This window comes from Oreochromis aureus, linkage group 8 (genome assembly GCF_013358895.1).
Source record: "Oreochromis aureus strain Israel breed Guangdong linkage group 8, ZZ_aureus, whole genome shotgun sequence".
Classification (NCBI taxonomy): Eukaryota; Metazoa; Chordata; class Actinopteri; order Cichliformes; family Cichlidae; genus Oreochromis; species Oreochromis aureus.
Window position 1 is genome coordinate 17724656 of NC_052949.1, and position 19146 is coordinate 17743801.

A 19146-nucleotide genomic window follows, 5' to 3' on the forward strand; every position below is an offset into this window, starting at 1 on the left:
GTCCTGATTTCTCCCAGCTGTGCTCTCCTTCTGTGTCTCATTCCCCTCGTTACTTCCCAGTGTATTTAAACTCTGTGTTTCTCTGAGTCAGTGTCGCGTCGTCCCTCAAGCTGTGTGTTTCCTCGTGTGCCTCTCCGTCAAGTGTAAATTTATATTTCCCAGTTTTAGTTTGTATGCCTTTTTCCCTGCCAGCCAATAAAGCTGACTTTGAGTTTACACCTTGAGTCTGAGCGCCTGCATTTTGGGTCCTACTCCTGCCTGCCACACAGCGTTTCATGACATTTAGTTTCACATCTGCAAACAAAAACTCAATTTAGAAGTTTCTATTTGGCTATTTATTATTTTAAGTATTATTTATGATTACAGTGGTTTGATCTTGTTGCCCAGAATGAACTATCATCTGTTTATCAGTCTTTTTACTGTTCAGTTAAAAAATAAGTGGTTAAATGATAACATTTAAACAATACTACCGAGTGTTGTGCCAGTGTTATAACTCCTCCTACAAGTTCCTCTGAATGACTGTCTTAGTAATCACCTCATGACTTTCTGCATAATTTTTTTTTTTTTTTTTTTGGTTTCAATTCCTTCTCTGACTATTAACAGAAGTAATTTCACACTCATCTGTCATTTATTTTCTATGGGAGCAGTACAATGGGCTGGACAATTAGTGCTGCACTATTCTTGTCAGGTAAGAAAAGGTTTGTCCTTCTTATTTTTTCTTCTGTTCTCGAATTATCATTGTGTAGAAATAGTGGATATATGACAAGCATTTTAATACAAGCTGTGTTTGTAGTAAATATACACAGCACAGCAAAATTTTTCAATCAAAAAATATTTCTTTGTATTATTAATATCCAGCAGGGATTATAGATTAGTAAATGAAACCATATCATATAGAAAAAATAGACAAGTAGATGCTTTGGACAAAGTGATTATTAAAGTTAAATCTGAGCAAAAGAGTCTACATAAAGCTGTAGGTAATGACAAATTTGCTTTCTTTCTTCAATGGCTAAAAATGTATTTGTGAAGAAACCAAGTCTAAAACTAAATAAATCTAAATAAATTTAGATCATTAAGATGACATTGTTGAACACTGTAAACTGCAGTAAAATACAATAAACAAGCTCAACACTATGAGATCATATTAACTGTATTCCTCCAAAAAGAAGTCTTTGTTTAATAAAAATAAAAACATAATAGGACAGCAGGTAAAGCCTTGTATTGAACAAAGACTTTGCTATGTATGGTTGCAATGGTACAAGATTTTCACTGTACAGATCATCATTAATTCATCATCATTAATTAATGACATTTTCATATGAGAAAACATTTAAATTTTCACAGTGAAATCTAAACTATGAATTTTGAGAGAAAAATTGTTCTGAGCCACAGTGTTTAGAACTTTGAAATATCTGATTTTGGCGCTCTCTAGTGGTAATAAAAGTAAAATGGTAAAAAAAATGAAGGAAAGTAACTCATAGACTTTATGCATTTTTCTATATGTATATAATTAGATGTGATTTAAATGGCAATAGTGATGTTCTTCTTTCTTCTGTAATTCTCAGTGTTAAATGTTGCCCTTTGTTTCAATATTGATCCTGTGGCTTGGAAGACCCTGAGGAGCTCTGCTGCTGGTTTTGGCTACCAAGTGGTTCAAAGACAATCAGAGTAAGTCAGAATATGCATTGCTATCTCTGTTATGCCCCACAGCTGTAAGTTAACAAGTATACCATAGTTCTTAACAGAAATGATATGGACTTTGTTTCATTACAATTTGCTCTCTAGACTTACATCATTGTCTGGATTTATTTTCCTAGTTTGCTTGTCAGTGCACCACTTGAACAGTATTCAGAAAATGGAAGAGGAAGAATTTATAGGTGCACTACCACTTCTCAAAACTGTCAAAATATCCAACTTCAAGGTAAGAAACCATCCATTTTAAAATGGCACAATGTCCTAAAACTTTTTCAGGAAGAGTCCAATAACCAGGGACATGGTTATATAAAATCATCATTGTAATTATTCAAATATTCCAAACTTTTTAAAGATTTTAAATTATGTAAGAGTGAAATTAAATTCTGTTTTATAATCCTTACTGTGGAACCAGTAACATACAGGTTCAACAGTAAGGACAAATGAGGTTAAAATTGCCTGTTTTAATGTGTTGCTCTGCAGTTGTGAGTTTCACTCTTTTTTTCTTTCATTCACAAAGTGTTTTTCAGAAATGTTTAACAAATGCTGAATGCTTTCAATCCAGTGCCAGGCTCTGCAGTCAACATGTCTCTTGGTTTGACAATGAAAAGTGATCCCACAGCACAAAAGACTGTGGTGAGTTGGTAAACTCAAAGCTGTCTCTCCCTCCCTTTGTGTCAAATATATTCTTACAGTTAGAAGTGCATGAAGGTCATTCCATGAAAAATTAGTGTGCCTTCCACCTTTCCCCTACAGAATCAGCTGATAGTTTAGGTACAATATCTTCACCATATTTAATAAAGTAATGCAAATTTTAAATTTTATGTTTTAAGTTTTAATTTTTTTTCAATTAAAATAATTTAGTACGTAAAAATGGTTTTTAAAAAGAATTAAAAATAAACATTTTGAAAAACCCCTAATCCCAACTTTCTTCATACAAATTTGTTTAAAACCTGTATGGCTTCTTTAAATGGACTAAGTAAAAAACAAACAAACAAACAAGATTTGCTTGACCTTGTATGGAATTAACCATTATTTAAGGTGCAGGGAAATAATTATAATGTATGAATGACAGCTTGAGTTTGTCCCCCCTCAGGTGTGTGGTCCATCCATTCCAAAGGACTGCAGAAGTATCACCATGTACAATGGTGTGTGCTTTCAGTTGGACCATTCTAATAGATTTGGATCACCAATACCTTCTTCTCTTCAAGGTATTAGTAAATGGAGTTTGTGAAACCAAAATAATGGCAAAATTTGATAAATTCATCACACACTCTTTTTCACACACACACGCAAATGCACGCACACACACACACACACACACACACACACACACACACACACACACAAAATGAAATGGTACATTTTCAGCACAATTTACAGTTTTTTCTCAATCGAAATGGCACAATTCTCACAGAAGAAAAGTATTTCTCGCCACTCTTCATGCAGTTATCAAAACAGTTAGGGCATTTTTCATAAAACAGACTCACCTCAAACAATCAAGACCTTATTCTTACATTTTTCAGAACATGAATAGTCAGTCAATCCCTTCAACTCTACAATGAAAGGATAAAAACCTTTTACCACCCTTTAAAGACTGGGTTGTCAAAATACTGAGTTTTTTTTTTTCAAAACCTGACTTTGGAAAGAGTTCTGCAACAATGTAAGCCTTATGTAAAGAATTTTCAGAAAGAATAAAATAAATATACAGGATTTTTTAAACTTTACAACTAATGAAACGAAGAAAAGACAAAGAACAAAGTCATGCTACACATACTCAGCAACTAGTTTCTTTGGTACACTTGTTCCACTGCTCATTATAGTAGTCCAGTTATCTAACCAGCCTTTCTATGGGCAGAACTTTGTGCCATCAGAAACTGAATTTCAGCAGCAACTCAAAGCATTTTGGCATGTTAGTCAGCCTGCTATCTAGTGAGAAGCACTTTTCTTGGTGAAACTACCATGTTGATGTCAGAGAAGAATGGCCAGACTACTTCCAGCTGATAGGAAGGTAACATTAACTCAAATAGCCTGTTATTACAAACTTGATGTAATTACAAACTAACAACGCAGAAGACCATCTCTGAAAACAAAATATCTCAACTTGAAGCCATACTGGGACCCACACCTGTCAGCTAAGAACAGGAAACCGAGGCTACATTTTTCATGGGCTCAACAAAATTAGACAACAGAAGATTGAAAAACTGATTTAAAAATTGCATTAGGAGTAGTGAGAAAGACTTTTCTGCTGTGAGAATTAACCCAAAGCAATTGAGAAGAACTGTAGGGGTTAGTCAAAAACAGAAATGGAGTAAATAAAAATGAGGAAGCGCAGTCTGACAACAGGCTACATGTATGACTTGGATGAATTGATGACAGTAACTGCCATACCCTTAAATAACCAGATTGCTTACATCAAGTCTGGACATTGCATTTAAATAACTTCCACATAATAGAGTTTTGATGTAATTAAATTTAATTCAATTCAGTTCAGTGTGTTAGCACTGTTGCCTCACAGCAAATAGATCCTGGGTTTGAATTCACTGAGTGACTGGGGCACAAGTGCGCAGATATAAGCAAAAAAGATGAAGTAAAAAAGACTTTTTATATTTAACTTCAGTTATGATTACATTTAGTACTCACTAATGAAATGCACTTGGAAATCTTTCAAGAGGACATAAAAGTGAAGTTGGTCTAAACATGAGGTATTTAAAGTCCATTTACCAAAGCTCAAATGAGTGCAAGGAAAAATGTTAAAATTAACCCTTTAAAATTAATTTCAGTCTGAAATTAATCTCTTTCTAGAGTGTCCGTCACAAGTAGACATTGCCTTTCTGTTGGATGGTTCAGGCAGCGTATCTACTTTTGATTTTCAAACAATGAAGAAGTTTGTGAAAAATCTAATCCAGTCATTTTTTACAGTTGAAGCACAGGTGAGACACTCTACTACCTCTGTCAGTTAAATCAGAACACAAACATAAATTATTCTTAATTCAATTTAGCTTAATGAAGCCAGTGTTTTAAATATTTTTCTCTCTTTTGCAGTTTTCTGTTTCCCAGTTCTCTACATCACCCCAGGTTCATTTTTATTTTAAGGAATTTTCCTCATCCGGATCAGTGAAGGTTGACATTGATGGAATCAGACAGCTGGGAGGTTCTACTTACACGGCTAAGGCCATCAGACATGTTGTGTAAGAAATGTGACGATATTACTGAAAAAATAGGGTTATTTCATTGGAAAGACTTGACCTGTTATGATGAATTCTTTATCTGCAATGGGTCACACTAAATGCTGCGTAGACTTTGACCAATAGTGAGAATGTGTGAGGATTTCAAAGGAGAAATCTACAAACTTGTGTTTTGAAGGCTAAATTCATACTGACATTAGCTGAATTTAAGTATAAAATTCAAAATAAAGTATAAAAATCTCTGTAATGCTGAAAGATAAATCAAAATATGAATGCTTAAATACTAATGAAACATGCAACTATTACCACAAGATGCACTAATGGTTGATGGTTGAACGATGGTTTGTTAAAATTAGATTTTTTCATTTCTTATTTGGTTGTTGACAGAAACATTGTTTTCACACCACAAAGACGGTCGAGACAAAATGTAAAGAAGGTCTTGATAGTAATTACTGATGGAGAATCTAATGACCGGCATGATCTGGGAAATGCAGCACAGCTAGCAGAGAATAAAAACATTGTTCGATTTGTTATTGGGGTAAGTACCTCCAACATACTTGCAGAATGTTGAATTTTACACTGATAGTGTGCTTTGATCAGTTGCCATATTACAGTTACATGATGCTACAATATATCGAGACAAGTAATCCAGAAGATGCTTATCCATGGAAACCCATGCCATGAACTCATACCAGCTCAGCACTCAGTGACCCTACTCTGTAACTTTCTGTGGTCTCCCACATCAGGGCTCAGTTTGTGAGCATCCTAAATGCTCCTTTTTGGAATAATTTAGTTAATCATGTAATATTCACCAGGAATGAAATTTTATTTTAAACTGACTTGCAACAGTTGTATTCGATTACCGTGTCATGCCCACATTATCATGGATTTGTGTTATAATTAATGTTAGAATGTAAAATAACCATCTGTGAATGTTAGTATAAATGGGGATTTAAAAAGTTTATTGACTGTATTTTAATAAAGTCACCAAATTTTGCACTATGAAAACTGAAACATAAATTTTTTTAAACAATTGTAGGTGGGGAATGCATTTACTAAACCTGAAGCAAAAAAAGAACTGCACACCATTGCATCATCTCCCTCATCCAAACACGTGTTTCAAGTGGAGAATTTCAACGCACTTGAAATAATAAGACAGACTTTACAGGAAAAAATTTTCTCCATTGAAGGTACAAACACAAATTTATTGTTACAACTTTGTTAAAATTCCTGTAAATCTTTCAAGAATTAAAAATTGTATTAAATACTACTTTCTCACTTATTCACAAGATTATTATACACCAGACACCATTTCCCATGCAACAACAAAAAAAAGAAAAGATTGTTGTCTCTCTTCATCTATAACTGAGGTCATGATCTTGTTAGGCAACTTTGCAAAACAATACACTATGGAGACACTGAAACTATGAGACTGTATTAACAACTGCCAGATTTATCTGCCTCTGAAGCAGAAAGATGCTTTCTCTATTGAACTGCTTCTGGCATGTCAAGAAGATATAGAAACTTGGATGGCCTTAAACTTTTTAAAATGTAATGCAAGGCAAACTGAGGTGATTGTGTTTGGTGTTAGTGGACCTTGTGATTCTTCCTCTATTGATTTGGGAACATTGGCAGAGTATTTTAAACTTGTGATTACTAACTTTGGTTTTAAGATGGACAGTGATTTTAAATTGGACATTCAAGGCACATTCAACATGTCATTTAAGGTGCTTGGCAAAGGTAAGACCTATTTTATCCAGGCTGAAACAGTAGTCCATGCTTTCATTTAATCTTGTTTGGATTACTGTAATGCGCTGTATTTTGGAGTTAGTGTCTTCTCTCTCATCTGCAACTGGTTCAAAATGCCGCTGCATGACTTTTAACCAGAACTCACAACAGCACATAACTCCCATCCCGGCTTCACTCCATTGGCTGCCTGTATATCGTAGAGTTCATTTTAAAATTCTAATATTTGTCTTTAAACGCTTAAATTGCCCCACTTTACATCTCTGAGCTTCTTCATCCTTACTCAACCCCCAGGTTTCTCAGGTCAGCTGACAAGCTGCTCCTGGAGGCACCCAGGACCGAGAGGAAGCTCAGAGGGGACAGGGCCTTCTCTATTGCTTCTTGTAATCTCTGGAATAAACAGAAATGGAATAATCCTTTTTCCATTTTTAAAACTGTCTTAAAACCCATTTTTATTCCTTGGCTTTTGACACAGTTTGACGGTGATATTACTCCTTTCATTTATTCTAATGTGCGGATTCTATTGTTTTAATTTAATTTAATATGCGTATCATTTTTTGTTTGTCATGCTTGCTTATTGCATTTTCCTTCACGCTAAACATTACTTTACTATACATTAGTAAAATGAAGAATAAATTGAGAGGTACTTTCATTATAAATGGCGAAAAATCTTTTAAAATAATTACTTAAAACATAATGAAAGGATGAAATTTCAAAGTGGAATTTGTTGTATTTTGTCTGTCTTTTACACTCTTATTTATTTTTATGTTACAGGATCTCAAACCAGTGGGGCCACATTGAAAATGGAAATGTCTCAAGAGGGATTCAGTGCAGTTTATGTGCCTGAGGTAATTAAAACTACCTGAAATTCAACAGACAGTCTAGTTATAGAAAGAAAGATTCACATGTCCCTGTGTGGCAGGTCTTAAGGCCTTATGACTAAATTGTGTATAAAATGGATTTTCTGTCTGCACTGTAGGGAATTCAGATGTCTATTGTTGGTGCAAACCAGTGGAAGGGAGGCTACGTGCAATACACAACAGGAGGGGAAAAGCTGAAAACATATGAGGATGTGTCTTTGGAGCCTGACAGTTATCTTGGTAAGAATATTACAGTTTTAAATTTTGTTTATTTTGGCAAAATGAACAACATTTAAAAGCAGGAATAAGGAGTCTTGATTTATATTCCTCTTCTGAATACCTAAATTCTAGGTTACTCCATGGCAGTTGCAAAAGCCCAAAGTGGTTCACTGACAATTGTTGGTGCTCCAAGATATAAACACAGAGGAGCTGTGGTCGCTGTTAACAGACAAAACTTTAAAAACCAAAGGATTGAGCCCTTTTCATCACAGGTATGTATTTAGAACAAGGCAGATCAGAATATTCTCTGAACATTGTAAACTATTTATTCATAATTTATTTAAAATTGATCTAATTTTTTTTATTATTATATTCTTTTTTGTGATTATTTTCATCAATAATGTGTTCCTTACACAGTATCAGACTGGTGAATATTTCGGGGCAGAGGTGTGTGCCATGGACATAAATAATGATGACATCACTGATCTAATCTTCATATCAGCCCCAATGTACATGGAGCCTGATAGAGAGGGAAGAGTTTATGTTTGCAGATTAACTGGTTTGGTAAATTGCATTTTAAGTACTGCCACGGAATTAATCAGTTTATTTGTCGACTTTTTAATGCCCATAAAAAACACTCTGTTTCCTCCTTTCAGTTTGTGGAGTGTAATTTTGATGATCCATTAGTACTAAGAGGACATGCAGGTGTCAAAGGAAGGTTCGGCTCTTCTCTTGCTGTACTGCCTGATCTAAACTCAGATGGATTCAGGGATTTGGCAGTTGGAGCACCTTTGGAGAATGATGGTGAAGGCAGCATCTACATATTCCACAGTGAAGGAGGAGGAAGAATCAGTCCTACTTACTCACAGGTACACAACATGTCTAAACTCATCTATCATGTAACTATACAATCTGCAGCTTGATTAATTGAAACATTTCCATATGTACAGAGAATAACTGGCTCTGAGGTCCAATCAGGACTGAAGTTCTTTGGTTTATCAATCAGTGAGGCATCTTTTGACCAGAGTGGTGATGAACTGCCTGACTTAGTGGTGGGTTCAAAGGGCACAGTTGTCTTACTGAGGTAAGTCAAAGGTTGTCTAGTAATGTGTTGTTATTACTGTCTATGGCAATTCTACCATTTTTGTTAATGTGTAGCTTTAATGAAAGCTTTGGTCATCATTATAAGAACAGCACACATATTTTTATGTATTATAACATCAAGTTGATTATAAATGAGTCATAATTCATGATAAGAGATTTAAGATTTTTTAATGACATATGCAGAGTAAAACAGGTATTTATCAAATTATTTTTTGAAATTATGTTAAAACCTCGCTGATCATTAGAAGAATATTTTTTTCAGTTTACTTATGACTTGATTTAAAATGCCCTGGCAGGGCTCTAGACTAACTTTTTGCCACGGTTGCACTAGTGCGCCTAAATTTGTTTCTTAGGCGCACCAGCACAAAAGTTAGGAGCACCCAAATTTTCCAACCGCATTACTTAACACCTCAGTTTTACATGTGCAGTTTTTTGGGGGGAAAATTGCTGTCCATACAGACAATATTGATTTTTAAATGATTAACTAACAATCTCGTGCTTTGGCACTCTTTTGGCAATATTGTAGACAATGTTAAACTTAATCATCATCTCGGCCTCCTCTGACGACCTGTTTGCTGCTGCCTGCCGCTGAAAGGCAGTGGGGAGAGGGGACACTTGGGCAGTGCATTTATCACGACATATAATATGTTTTCTGGATACACTGTGCTTTTTCAGCATTCAAAGATTGATGGCTCCGTGTCAGAGCACTGGCTATGAATTTCAGACGGATCAGGCCTTAACTTAACAAAAAAGTTATCAATCGTTCATTTCATCTTTTCTTATTACCCACAGCTACATCCACTTCTGTTGGGCCTAGGCTACTCACTAGGGCTGGGTATCATCACTGATTTCTATAACCCATTCGATTCCGATTCACAAGGTCCCGATTCGATTCAATTCAATTTTGCCTCAGACAGTCAGAAATATTAGCGCTGTAAACAACAGTAGACTGGTGGGTAATAAGCGGATGAATAATGCAGAAAACAGAGATTTGAGATGGAAAACTGTTCTTGAAGTACACAGAGAGAGAGAGAGAGAGCTGTGCATGAAGTGTGATTTTTATTGTGGTGGAAGCAAAACAGCAAAAGTAAGAGTGAATTCATGACGATGTTTATCAAATGTGAAGCGTAGTTTGCTGCTTCTTTTGCTGCTGGTTCAGTGAATTTTGGTTGGAGAGAGACAAAACCTGCAGCTCAGAATCTAGCACAAAAAAAGACGTAAATGCAGCGTCCGTAAACGTTCTGATGCGTCGGGTACGCATCAGAATCAGTGAGCTGTCGGCTTTCAGCCCCGATGGTGTGTCCGTCTACGTGCCGTCGGGTGAGAAAGCCGAGAAAGAGAAAGTTGATTCTGATGCGTCGGGTCCGCGCTCTGTGTTTACGTCTTTGTGTGGAATCTGTTCACCTGCTCCCGTTTACTGTTTTGGTGGTTGTTGAAATAGTTTTGTGAGCTTTAACCTGAGATTCTGGCATTTCTGACAAAATACGTTTATATTTAAAAGTTGATTCAGGATTTAATGAATCGAAAATGCTTTATTCAAGCTACTCACCTCTATCTGCCTGCACTTTCAAACGTACCCACGCACTACATGAATATCTGGACCACGCCCAATCAGAGGCCCTGCCCCTGACTATCTCTGATTGGTTTAGACCACGACAGGGGCATAATGTTTGTCTGTTGTTGACCACACAGAGACTTTCAGAGTTGCAGAGACTTTTTTTTTTTGTTACTCGAACAGTTGGTCACACCGGTGCGACCTAAGATTTTTGTTTGTCGCACCATTGGAAAATTTGGTTGCACTCTAGAGCCCTGCCTGCTGATTAGAGAAGCAATAAATGTGGTTGGTTAAACACCTCGGATAACAGCCTGTGTGAGTTTGATTCAAATCTCAAAATGAAATGTGAAATGCATGCAATACCCAAAATGCTGAAGATTTCATAAAACATTATGTAATTCAACACTGCTAACATGATGAAATAGTTATCATTTAGTCCAACCTGCAAGCCGGTCTGTGAGTCATTGGGTACCGGGCCCCGAGAGTTGAGGCTCAGGTGTGAAATTTATGGTTTTCAAGGTTTTTATCATTAACTCGGTTTCTCTGGGTCTTTTCCTATGTTGTAGTTGTGTGTCTTATTTTGAAAGAAATGTTTACGCGTTACAATAGCGACTAAGGAGGATTAAGGGGCAGAAAGAAGAGGATGTTACTCTCAATGTTGTTGGCGCATTTCAGGAGGATGCTGCTAATAAGGTTACACAGTGAATTTGCGTTTATTATTATATTTACAAAATACCACAGTTTTTTTCTTGGTCATTTCATTTTATTTTGTTGTATTTATCCACAACACCTTAAAAGCCAGTTCATGAATATATTGTCTGACAGTAAAACGGTCCGTGGTGCAAAAAAGGTTGGGGACTGCTGATTTAGTCAACTCATGTATACTCTGAAGTTGCACCTTTGGCACACTGATGGGGCAAGAAAATCTGTACACCTACACCTAGACATTTCATTAAGTGATTTATGAGGAATGATTCCATAAAGCATTTCTGATCAAGTTAAAAAGCATATTCATATATAACTCAAAGCTTTTGAGGTTTGTAAACTGTGACATGTTTGTAGAACAAAGGAAAGTCTTGTTTTTAACTCAGGTCAGCACATACAATTTAAGGGCAGCTTTTAGTTTGGTACTATTTAAAGAGCCAAATCTTGTTTACTCGTGTTTTCCTACTTTCCAGATCAAGACCCATAGTGATGGTTGAACCGGAAGTGTCATTCAGCCCAAACCAAATCCCTACTCAGAATGTAGACTGCTCAAAACCACTGGAGAACACAGCTACAGTCTGCTTTACCATGAGCAGACTGTCTACAGTCAACACAGGTTCATCAGCTTTTTCTGTAACACAAAGTCACTGCCCGTTTATTTTTAGTGTTTGCACATTTGTAGAGTTTAAACCAAACTCTGATCTATTCCAGCTGAAGCGAGGATTAATTATACTTTAACACTGGATGCCATTCGCAAGCCTCCAAACAACCGAGCTTATGTCAGCAGGAAACAACAAGAACAGTCTGGATCAGTCATTGTTGACTTAAGAAAGAAAAAGTGTTCAACTGTAAAATTCCTTATTGAGGTAAAACCCAATAACAGCAACAGAAAAAATAATACAACCAGTAAAGTTCAATTTCCATTTAGTTTTTAAGAGTCCTACTACAAACCTAACATTGCTTTCTTCTTGCAGGCCTGTCCAGAAGATGCTCTCAATGCACTGTCCAATGAGCTTAAATTCATGCTTGATGGTTTGCCCTCAAACACAAATCTTAGGCCAAGTCTTGCGCCGCAGGCTCACACAGCAACCATTTATCCTGTAAGTGACCTTTATAGACACCTTATTAACTGAAGTGAAGAGATGGCTTTAGTTTGATCTTACTTACTTTAATATTCTTACCGTGCAATTGACCAATACCTTTTGGAGAGAAAAAATATAGTTAGAAAAAGTGACAGTGGCTTCACCTATATTGTGCTATTTAGTCTGAAAATAATATAAAAACTTCTTACATCATGCTTTCTTTCACAGTTGGAGTTTGAGATCAACTGTGGCACTGACAACAAATGTGTTGACAAGCTGAAAGTAGATTTTGGCTTCACCAGGTGAGGCACAGTTACAAAATTAGAGCTGTTATGTCAAAGAGTACAATAAAATTGATTACAGAGTACTACAGCGTGCACAGTTTATTAGTCTATATTATCTTGTCTTTCAAATTTCAGTTCCTGAAGATAAATAAACCTTGACGTGAACAGAAAAAGAAAAACTAGCTTTTCTTAGAACATGTTGTTAGTGGCATGTTTTATTTACTTCTCACTTAAATTTAAATAATACACCATCACTAATATTAGTAAAACTGATGAAACATTCAGTTGTTCTTTGGATTTTGTGCTAATAAGCAAATTGGCACATTAACTTAGTAAATTCCTATAATAAAAATGCCACCCCACATAACATAACCATTGTTACTGTAGCCTGGCTAAATTAACCAGCCCAGAACACAGATTATCTTTGGGGTTCTTTTAATCTGAATGATAAAGTAAGCGCTCAGAAGAAAATAAAAAAGGTTGTAAAAATAAAGAAATAAAATTGTTACAGACAGTTCCTATCCAGTAACAGCTTTGTGCACTGGTAACCTACTGCTACTGCAGGTTATTTCCCCAACTTTATCAGCGTCTGGAACTCAAGGATGTCTAGCGTCAATTTGTGACGATATAAAACCATACCGAAATACAACAAACTTAGCAGTGCAAAAATAACTGTAGTGGCTTCTCCTGCTACGATACAGAGCCAAGATTAAATAGTTAACAAGGTACATTTTCCCTGTTACCCACAGAAATATTCCAATACAAGTGTGAACTCAAATACATACAGTGCATTAATCCAGCAGGAAACGGAATACAGATCCCTCTGAGATGAACGGTGAAGTTGGTTGCAGCAACTCCTGGTGCCTTAACTGTTCCACACTTTGCATTTAAAACAGATCACGCAGTGAAAAACGGCATTGCACACCGACATAACACCAATGCAAGCTAGCACTTCTGTGAATGCCTCCGTAGATCCCCATCATCCCTTGCGCTCCGAGAGGTACCCCAAAAGAAACAGCGCCCTCCAGTGGCATGTCCCATAGTATTGACCTTCCACCTGGCTACATTACTATTCTAGCATTGAGCTCAAAGCTATACTACACTATATTACTGTGAGATTACTTAGTAGTAAGTTAAATGGTAGTAGTCTTGCCTTGTTACGCACTTTATTCTCGCCCCTCTTCATATGCTGACAGATCCTCAGAGGTTAAAGTCGGCATTGATGAGCTTTTGGATGTCACAGTCACAGTGGAGAACAGAGGTGAAAACTCCTACAACAGCCGTGTTATTCTCACGTACCCAGCTGGACTCTCCTACAGAAAGTTTACCATTCAGCAGGTAAGGCATCAGGATCAAGTCTGTATCAGTTCATCATTGATCTGCCGCTCTCCCAGTGCATCCAGCAGTCATTTTATTTTATAATAAAGGGAAGAATTGAGTGCAACTCTTTGGACAGTGAAGATGGTTTATCACGAGGAAGGACAGACTGTACTATCGACAAGCCAATTTTCAAGAGCAAAACAAAGGTTTGTTTCTTTATTTCATTGGTACAGAAAATCTTTTCTCATTTTTTGTCTGTAATTTTTTTATAGTTTAAAGACAAAGGGACTAATTCTCATATCTCTCAATTAAGGCGTCCTTCATTGTCTCCTATGGGATCGACACCACCAATCAACTTGAGAGGAAGATCTTTGTCACTGCAAATGCCACCAGGTACTCCTCCTTTAGTCCAGGTATTGCTTGTTTATGCCATAGCCCTACATAAACAATAAAACTAATTTCAACTCTCCTTTTCAGTGGAAATCAGGAGCATGCGCCTACAAGTGAACTCTACATAAAGAAATGGATTGATGTGAAATACAGCATTTTTATGACATTTGAAAGGTACATGTTTTTTTTATTTGACATAAAAGAAATCACTATATAAATCATAATATTTATATAATGTTTTAAATATGTCTGTTTAGCTCCCTCAGCTACAACAATTTCACATTTGGCACAAAGAATTTGCAGAAACCACTCCAACAATCAATCAAGGTAAAATATAACTTCCATCTGTTTCTTTAAAAGTTCACTGTGTGATTTAGACGTAACTATAATGCTTGGTTGCCCTTTTCTTTATCCGTTTAGGTTACAAATGACATCAGAGCACTTCATTTTACTGTAGTCATCAGGGTTCCAGTGAAGCTTGGTGAAAAAGACATTTGGGTGGATTTGAGCAGCCTACAGGTAATATATATTTCTGAAGATTTACTCCAAAAATGGCTAAGGAAGGATGCATGTGTTAAATTAGGAGCAATGAAACTTCAGTATATCAAATGTATTTCAGATTTCAGACTGTCAAAGTGGAAATGATGAAGCACCAAGTGTCAAAGATTTTGTTCCAAAGATACAAAAGGATAAAGTGGTGGTAAGTATGTTTCTGCACTTTAGCTACTTACCTGTTTAAACTGAACCATGTTATAGATTCTTAAAGTAACATTTAAGTGGATGAGAGACTTGTTTTATTCAATTTTTAATTTACCCGCAGGACTGCTCTGTAGCCATGTGCAGAGTGTTCAAGTGCAGCACATTTATGGGAAGACTGCAGAGTAGGACATACGAAATCTCTGCCAACCTCAGTTCAGGATGGATAGAGCAGGTAATTGATGGGAAGTCCATGTTAAATGTTTCATTAATAGTTTTCCCAGCTGTTCCTGAGGAAATGTTATAAATCTTTAGATAAAATTATTTCCCTGTTAAATCAAACAACACCTGATTCAGGCTCAGCTCATCCCATTTTTCTTAGATTGGACTTCAATCTGCCAAATTCCTCTTGACCAGTACAGTCAGTCTGGAGTATGACAAAAACCAGTACATCTACCTTTCAACAGAGTCTAAAGACAATCCTCCTATTCGCAGGGTGAGTACACATTACTTTCTCTTGTTTGAGTCATAAAGAGCTTGAATGTCATTCACATTCTGCTACCTCATCTTTCAGATTGAGGCAGAGGTAGAAGTGTATCCTGAGCCAGATTCTACAAAGGCGATCGTTGGAGGATCCCTGGGAGGGTTGGCTTTTCTCGCTTTACTCACTGCTGGCCTGTATAAGGTAAACTTTTTAATTAATTCCACAGTTTTAAAACTTTTTTTATAGAACATGTCCAGTGAAGAAATAGTTTAAAAGTCATTATATTCACTCATGTCACTTATTTTCAGTCATGTTTGTTACAACAATTGTTACATTTTTGTATGTTTTTTTTTTTTTTTTTTGCACTCCTAGGCTGGGTTTTTCAAGAGTAAATACAAACAGATGATAAATGAAAATCCAGAAGATGGTCCAGGGACTGATGCCAGTGCACCCCTAGCAGAATAATAAAGATCATATTTGTAGTTGCGTGTTTGTGGGAACCGTTTGTGAAAGCAGCAACTCGGTGCTTTTCAGGGATATTAGCGTCACTACGGTAAACCCAGACAAGATGCCACATGCAAAAAAAAAAAAGCAAAACAGTGACAAGAACCCAAATACACGATAAAATGTTTGTTTTCTGTATGTCTATATGTCTCTAGAGCTCCATCACACTCACTCATTTTCTCTGCTCTCAACCATTCCTTTGTCTTTACTTACCGAATACTGCTGGGGTATCCAACTCCAGACCTCGAGGGCCGGTGTCCTGCAGGTTTTAGATGTGTCCTTGATCCAACACAGCTGATTCAAATGGCTGAATGACCTCCTCAACATGTCCTGAAGTTCTCCACAGGCCTGGTAATGAACTAATCATGTGATTCAGGTGTGTTGACCCAGGGTGATATCTAAAACCAGCAGGACACCAACCCTCGAGGCCTGGAGTTGCCCACCCCTGGAATACTGTAACGACCCTAACTCACAGAAAAACACTGCTTTCAGGAAGAGTTAGAATTCTTTCTATTGAGCAAATGATTCAAGAGTTACGGGAGTTACAGATGTTAAAAAAAAACATTGCAAAACACCTGCCCGACGCCAGTGACAGGTTAGGCTTTAGAGGGTTAAACAAATTGTATCTGAAATCACTCTCTCCCTTACAATCAAGGTAAATTTCACATTGTACCTTCCAAAAATATTGGTGACTTTGTCTTTGCAAAGTTATATTATATTTCATTAGTTGTCTTAAACTTCCTCTGCAATGAAACTTTGTTTCAATTCCAGCAAACATTGTAAAATAACTTTCATGTACCTTAACTCAATAGATATGTTTAAAAGCACTTAACTTGCTTAAAAAACTAAACCTGTTTAATGTGACTTGGTAAATTTAAGAATAAATCACAACATGTAGAATTTTTAAGCTTTCTGCTTTTAATTTGCATTTTAAAAATCATTTCGTTTATTATTTGCAATATGTGAATAGAATATTCATAAGCATAAGCATACAGTCCCTTGCAAGTGCTGATATTAAGTTTTCCTTCAGTTTGACTTTAGTATTAACAATTCTTTTAATACATATGAATGGAGGCTTATGAAGAGTGTTGACAGCTGTCAGTTGTACATTTCAGTCCAATAACTACATCAAACAAATCACAAACAATAACCAAGAAGAATATGTTATTACCCAAAAGTCATTGAGCTGTATTTTTCACAGAAATGCTCTTTTTTAAAAATAAAGAATTCAGCTCTGTGTGTGGAATATTGCAATACCTGGAATTTGTTAGCAACGTGTATAACAAGTAGGTAAATTAGCTTGGTTCTATTGAAACAGAGCATAACCTCTCCCGAGTAAGAGTGAGTCAACCTAATAAATGAAAAGTCAAACTGCACATTGCATGCCTTTCATTTTCCCTCTGATGTTGATTAAATATGATTTTTGTCCTTTGACTGTATTGTATTTGTCATGATCCTAGGTCCGTGTGACCCAGCGTTTTGTGTTTTTCTATTTAGTGTGATTTTAGTTCTGTTCTTCTTCTGTTAGTGTTTACTCTGTTCGGCCCGTGTGTGTCCTTGTATGTGTAGTTCCTGTTTTATTGTGACATTTATGTGTCTTATGTCAGTGTGTCCTGTTTCTGACGTTCCCCACCTCGTCAGCTGTGATGTCTTCCAGGTGTGTTCCCCTCCTGTTTCCCTTCCCTGATTCCTGGCGTGTGTATTTATAGTGTGTGCCACCTCCCAGTCCTCGTCCATGACTGGTTCGCTCTGTGTTATTTCCCTCCATTTTCCAAAAAGCAGGTTGTATTCTGGCCGCATTACTCTCCTGCAAGGTACCTTCGCCAATGTTCTGGCTTTGTGTTTAGTTTTAGTTTTCCCAGTTTAGAGTTTGTACAGTTCTGTTTCTCGCCACCCTTTTTGTTGTACTTCACCTGTGGTTAATAAAGCTCACCCCTCCACTTAAGCAGTCTGCATCTTGGGTCCGTTACTAATCCACACATGGCCTGCCTCGGCACCCCGTGACAGTATTGTATATTGTGTACATCGGTCCCACAAAATTGGAATTCGGTGAACTGGAATACTAATAACATCTAAAAGCATCTATTTTAAAAGCATCTTTATATATTAAAACAAAAAAATCAGCTAAAAATTTTTTTTGTAAAATGTTGTGTATAGTAGAGAAGTAGTAAACTTATCCCTCTCAGTCTTTAGTACTTTCTTTAAATATATGCTGTTTCTAGCTCCAAGGCCATGAAGAAGGCAGGCATAGCCCCTCATAAGTATGCTTAAATTCTGGTGACTCTGGAGGTATAGAGTAAGTATTCGATTGCAGCAGCTATTCTATAGTTTTCCAAGTTTGGTAAGAACAAAGGACAGTCCTGATGCCCTCTTGTATGTCACAGACATTTGTGTTTTGTGAGTGTATAACATTCTCACTGCGTACTCATCAGTGAATCCTTGGATATAAGCAGGAAGTATGCAAGTAAATACGGCACCTCAATTATGTCTCAGACTGTGTATCAAATCAAAAGTGACTGAACATTGGCCAAAATGTCCTTAAGATGGATGTCTCAGAGTCAAGTAAAGTCAGTATGTCAGTACTGACACGGCCACTGAATAGAAATATTGATTCATCCACCAAGGACAGGTATAAGGTAGTCCCTGAAGTGGAAGTTACCTTGGCACACTGATGCATTCCAGGTAGGTGTCTCTTTGTTCTGTATTCCATCCACTGATGAGAGGCTTTTTAATTTCCAGACTGTGCATCCATAAACCAAAGCTTGAAGTTAGTGCTTCTTAGCATTGTCTTTGTACTGTACCTCACTGATAACTTCTGCAGTAGGTCCAGGAAATCCACTTAGAGTCAACCTTTTACAGCTTACGTCTGTCTCTCAAGATTACTATGCAGAAACATCACTGCACATTTTAGTCAGTCAAAGGACTGAAAAAGAGAAAGTTTAAAAAGAATTGATACATATAAATTCATTTCAATTTTATTTATATAGCATGAATTCAAAACAACAGTTGCCTCAAGCACATGATATTGTAAAGTAAGGACCCCACAGTAATACAGAGAAAACCACAACAATCAGATCACCCCTTATGAGCAAGCATTTCTTTAAGAGTGGGGAATGGAAGAACTGCCTTATTCTTTATACCTTTAGCATATCAGTTATTTTCATCCACATTTGGTGGAGAAAAAGGGAGGAGGAGAAAATGAAATACAGTTGAAAACAAAATTATTAGCCCACCTATGAATTTTAATGTTTTTGTTAAAAAAATTCCCAATTGCTTTCATAAGGGATTTTAAACATAGCATTCCCCATCATACTTTA

General features: G+C 36.6%; 1 protein-coding gene and 1 long non-coding RNA gene across 2 annotated transcripts; one reads left to right on the forward strand and one right to left on the reverse strand.

Moving 5' to 3' along the window:
- The first annotated feature begins 651 nt into the window (after positions 1 to 651).
- Positions 652 to 16769, forward strand: LOC116320073 (integrin alpha-M-like). Its single transcript, XM_031739584.2, has 30 exons — positions 652 to 688; positions 1566 to 1668; positions 1818 to 1921; positions 2258 to 2328; positions 2789 to 2903; positions 4498 to 4625; positions 4738 to 4883; positions 5268 to 5418; positions 5920 to 6070; positions 7401 to 7474; positions 7606 to 7726; positions 7838 to 7977; positions 8123 to 8269; positions 8362 to 8574; positions 8656 to 8789; positions 11543 to 11685; positions 11781 to 11935; positions 12044 to 12169; positions 12380 to 12453; positions 13632 to 13773; positions 13863 to 13961; positions 14069 to 14148; positions 14233 to 14319; positions 14403 to 14472; positions 14566 to 14664; positions 14765 to 14845; positions 14966 to 15076; positions 15224 to 15337; positions 15416 to 15526; positions 15698 to 16769. The coding sequence occupies exons 1-30, from the start codon at positions 652 to 654 to the stop codon at positions 15788 to 15790; spliced, it is 3420 nt and encodes a 1139-aa protein (XP_031595444.2). The 3' UTR covers positions 15791 to 16769.
- Positions 12128 to 13429, reverse strand: LOC120441456. The gene is made up of 3 exons (XR_005614111.1): positions 13221 to 13429; positions 12361 to 12444; positions 12128 to 12268 (listed from the first exon to the last, which is right to left on the reverse strand). It is a non-coding gene; the product is annotated as an uncharacterized LOC120441456 (long non-coding RNA).
- Positions 16770 to 19146: the final 2377 nt, after the last annotated feature.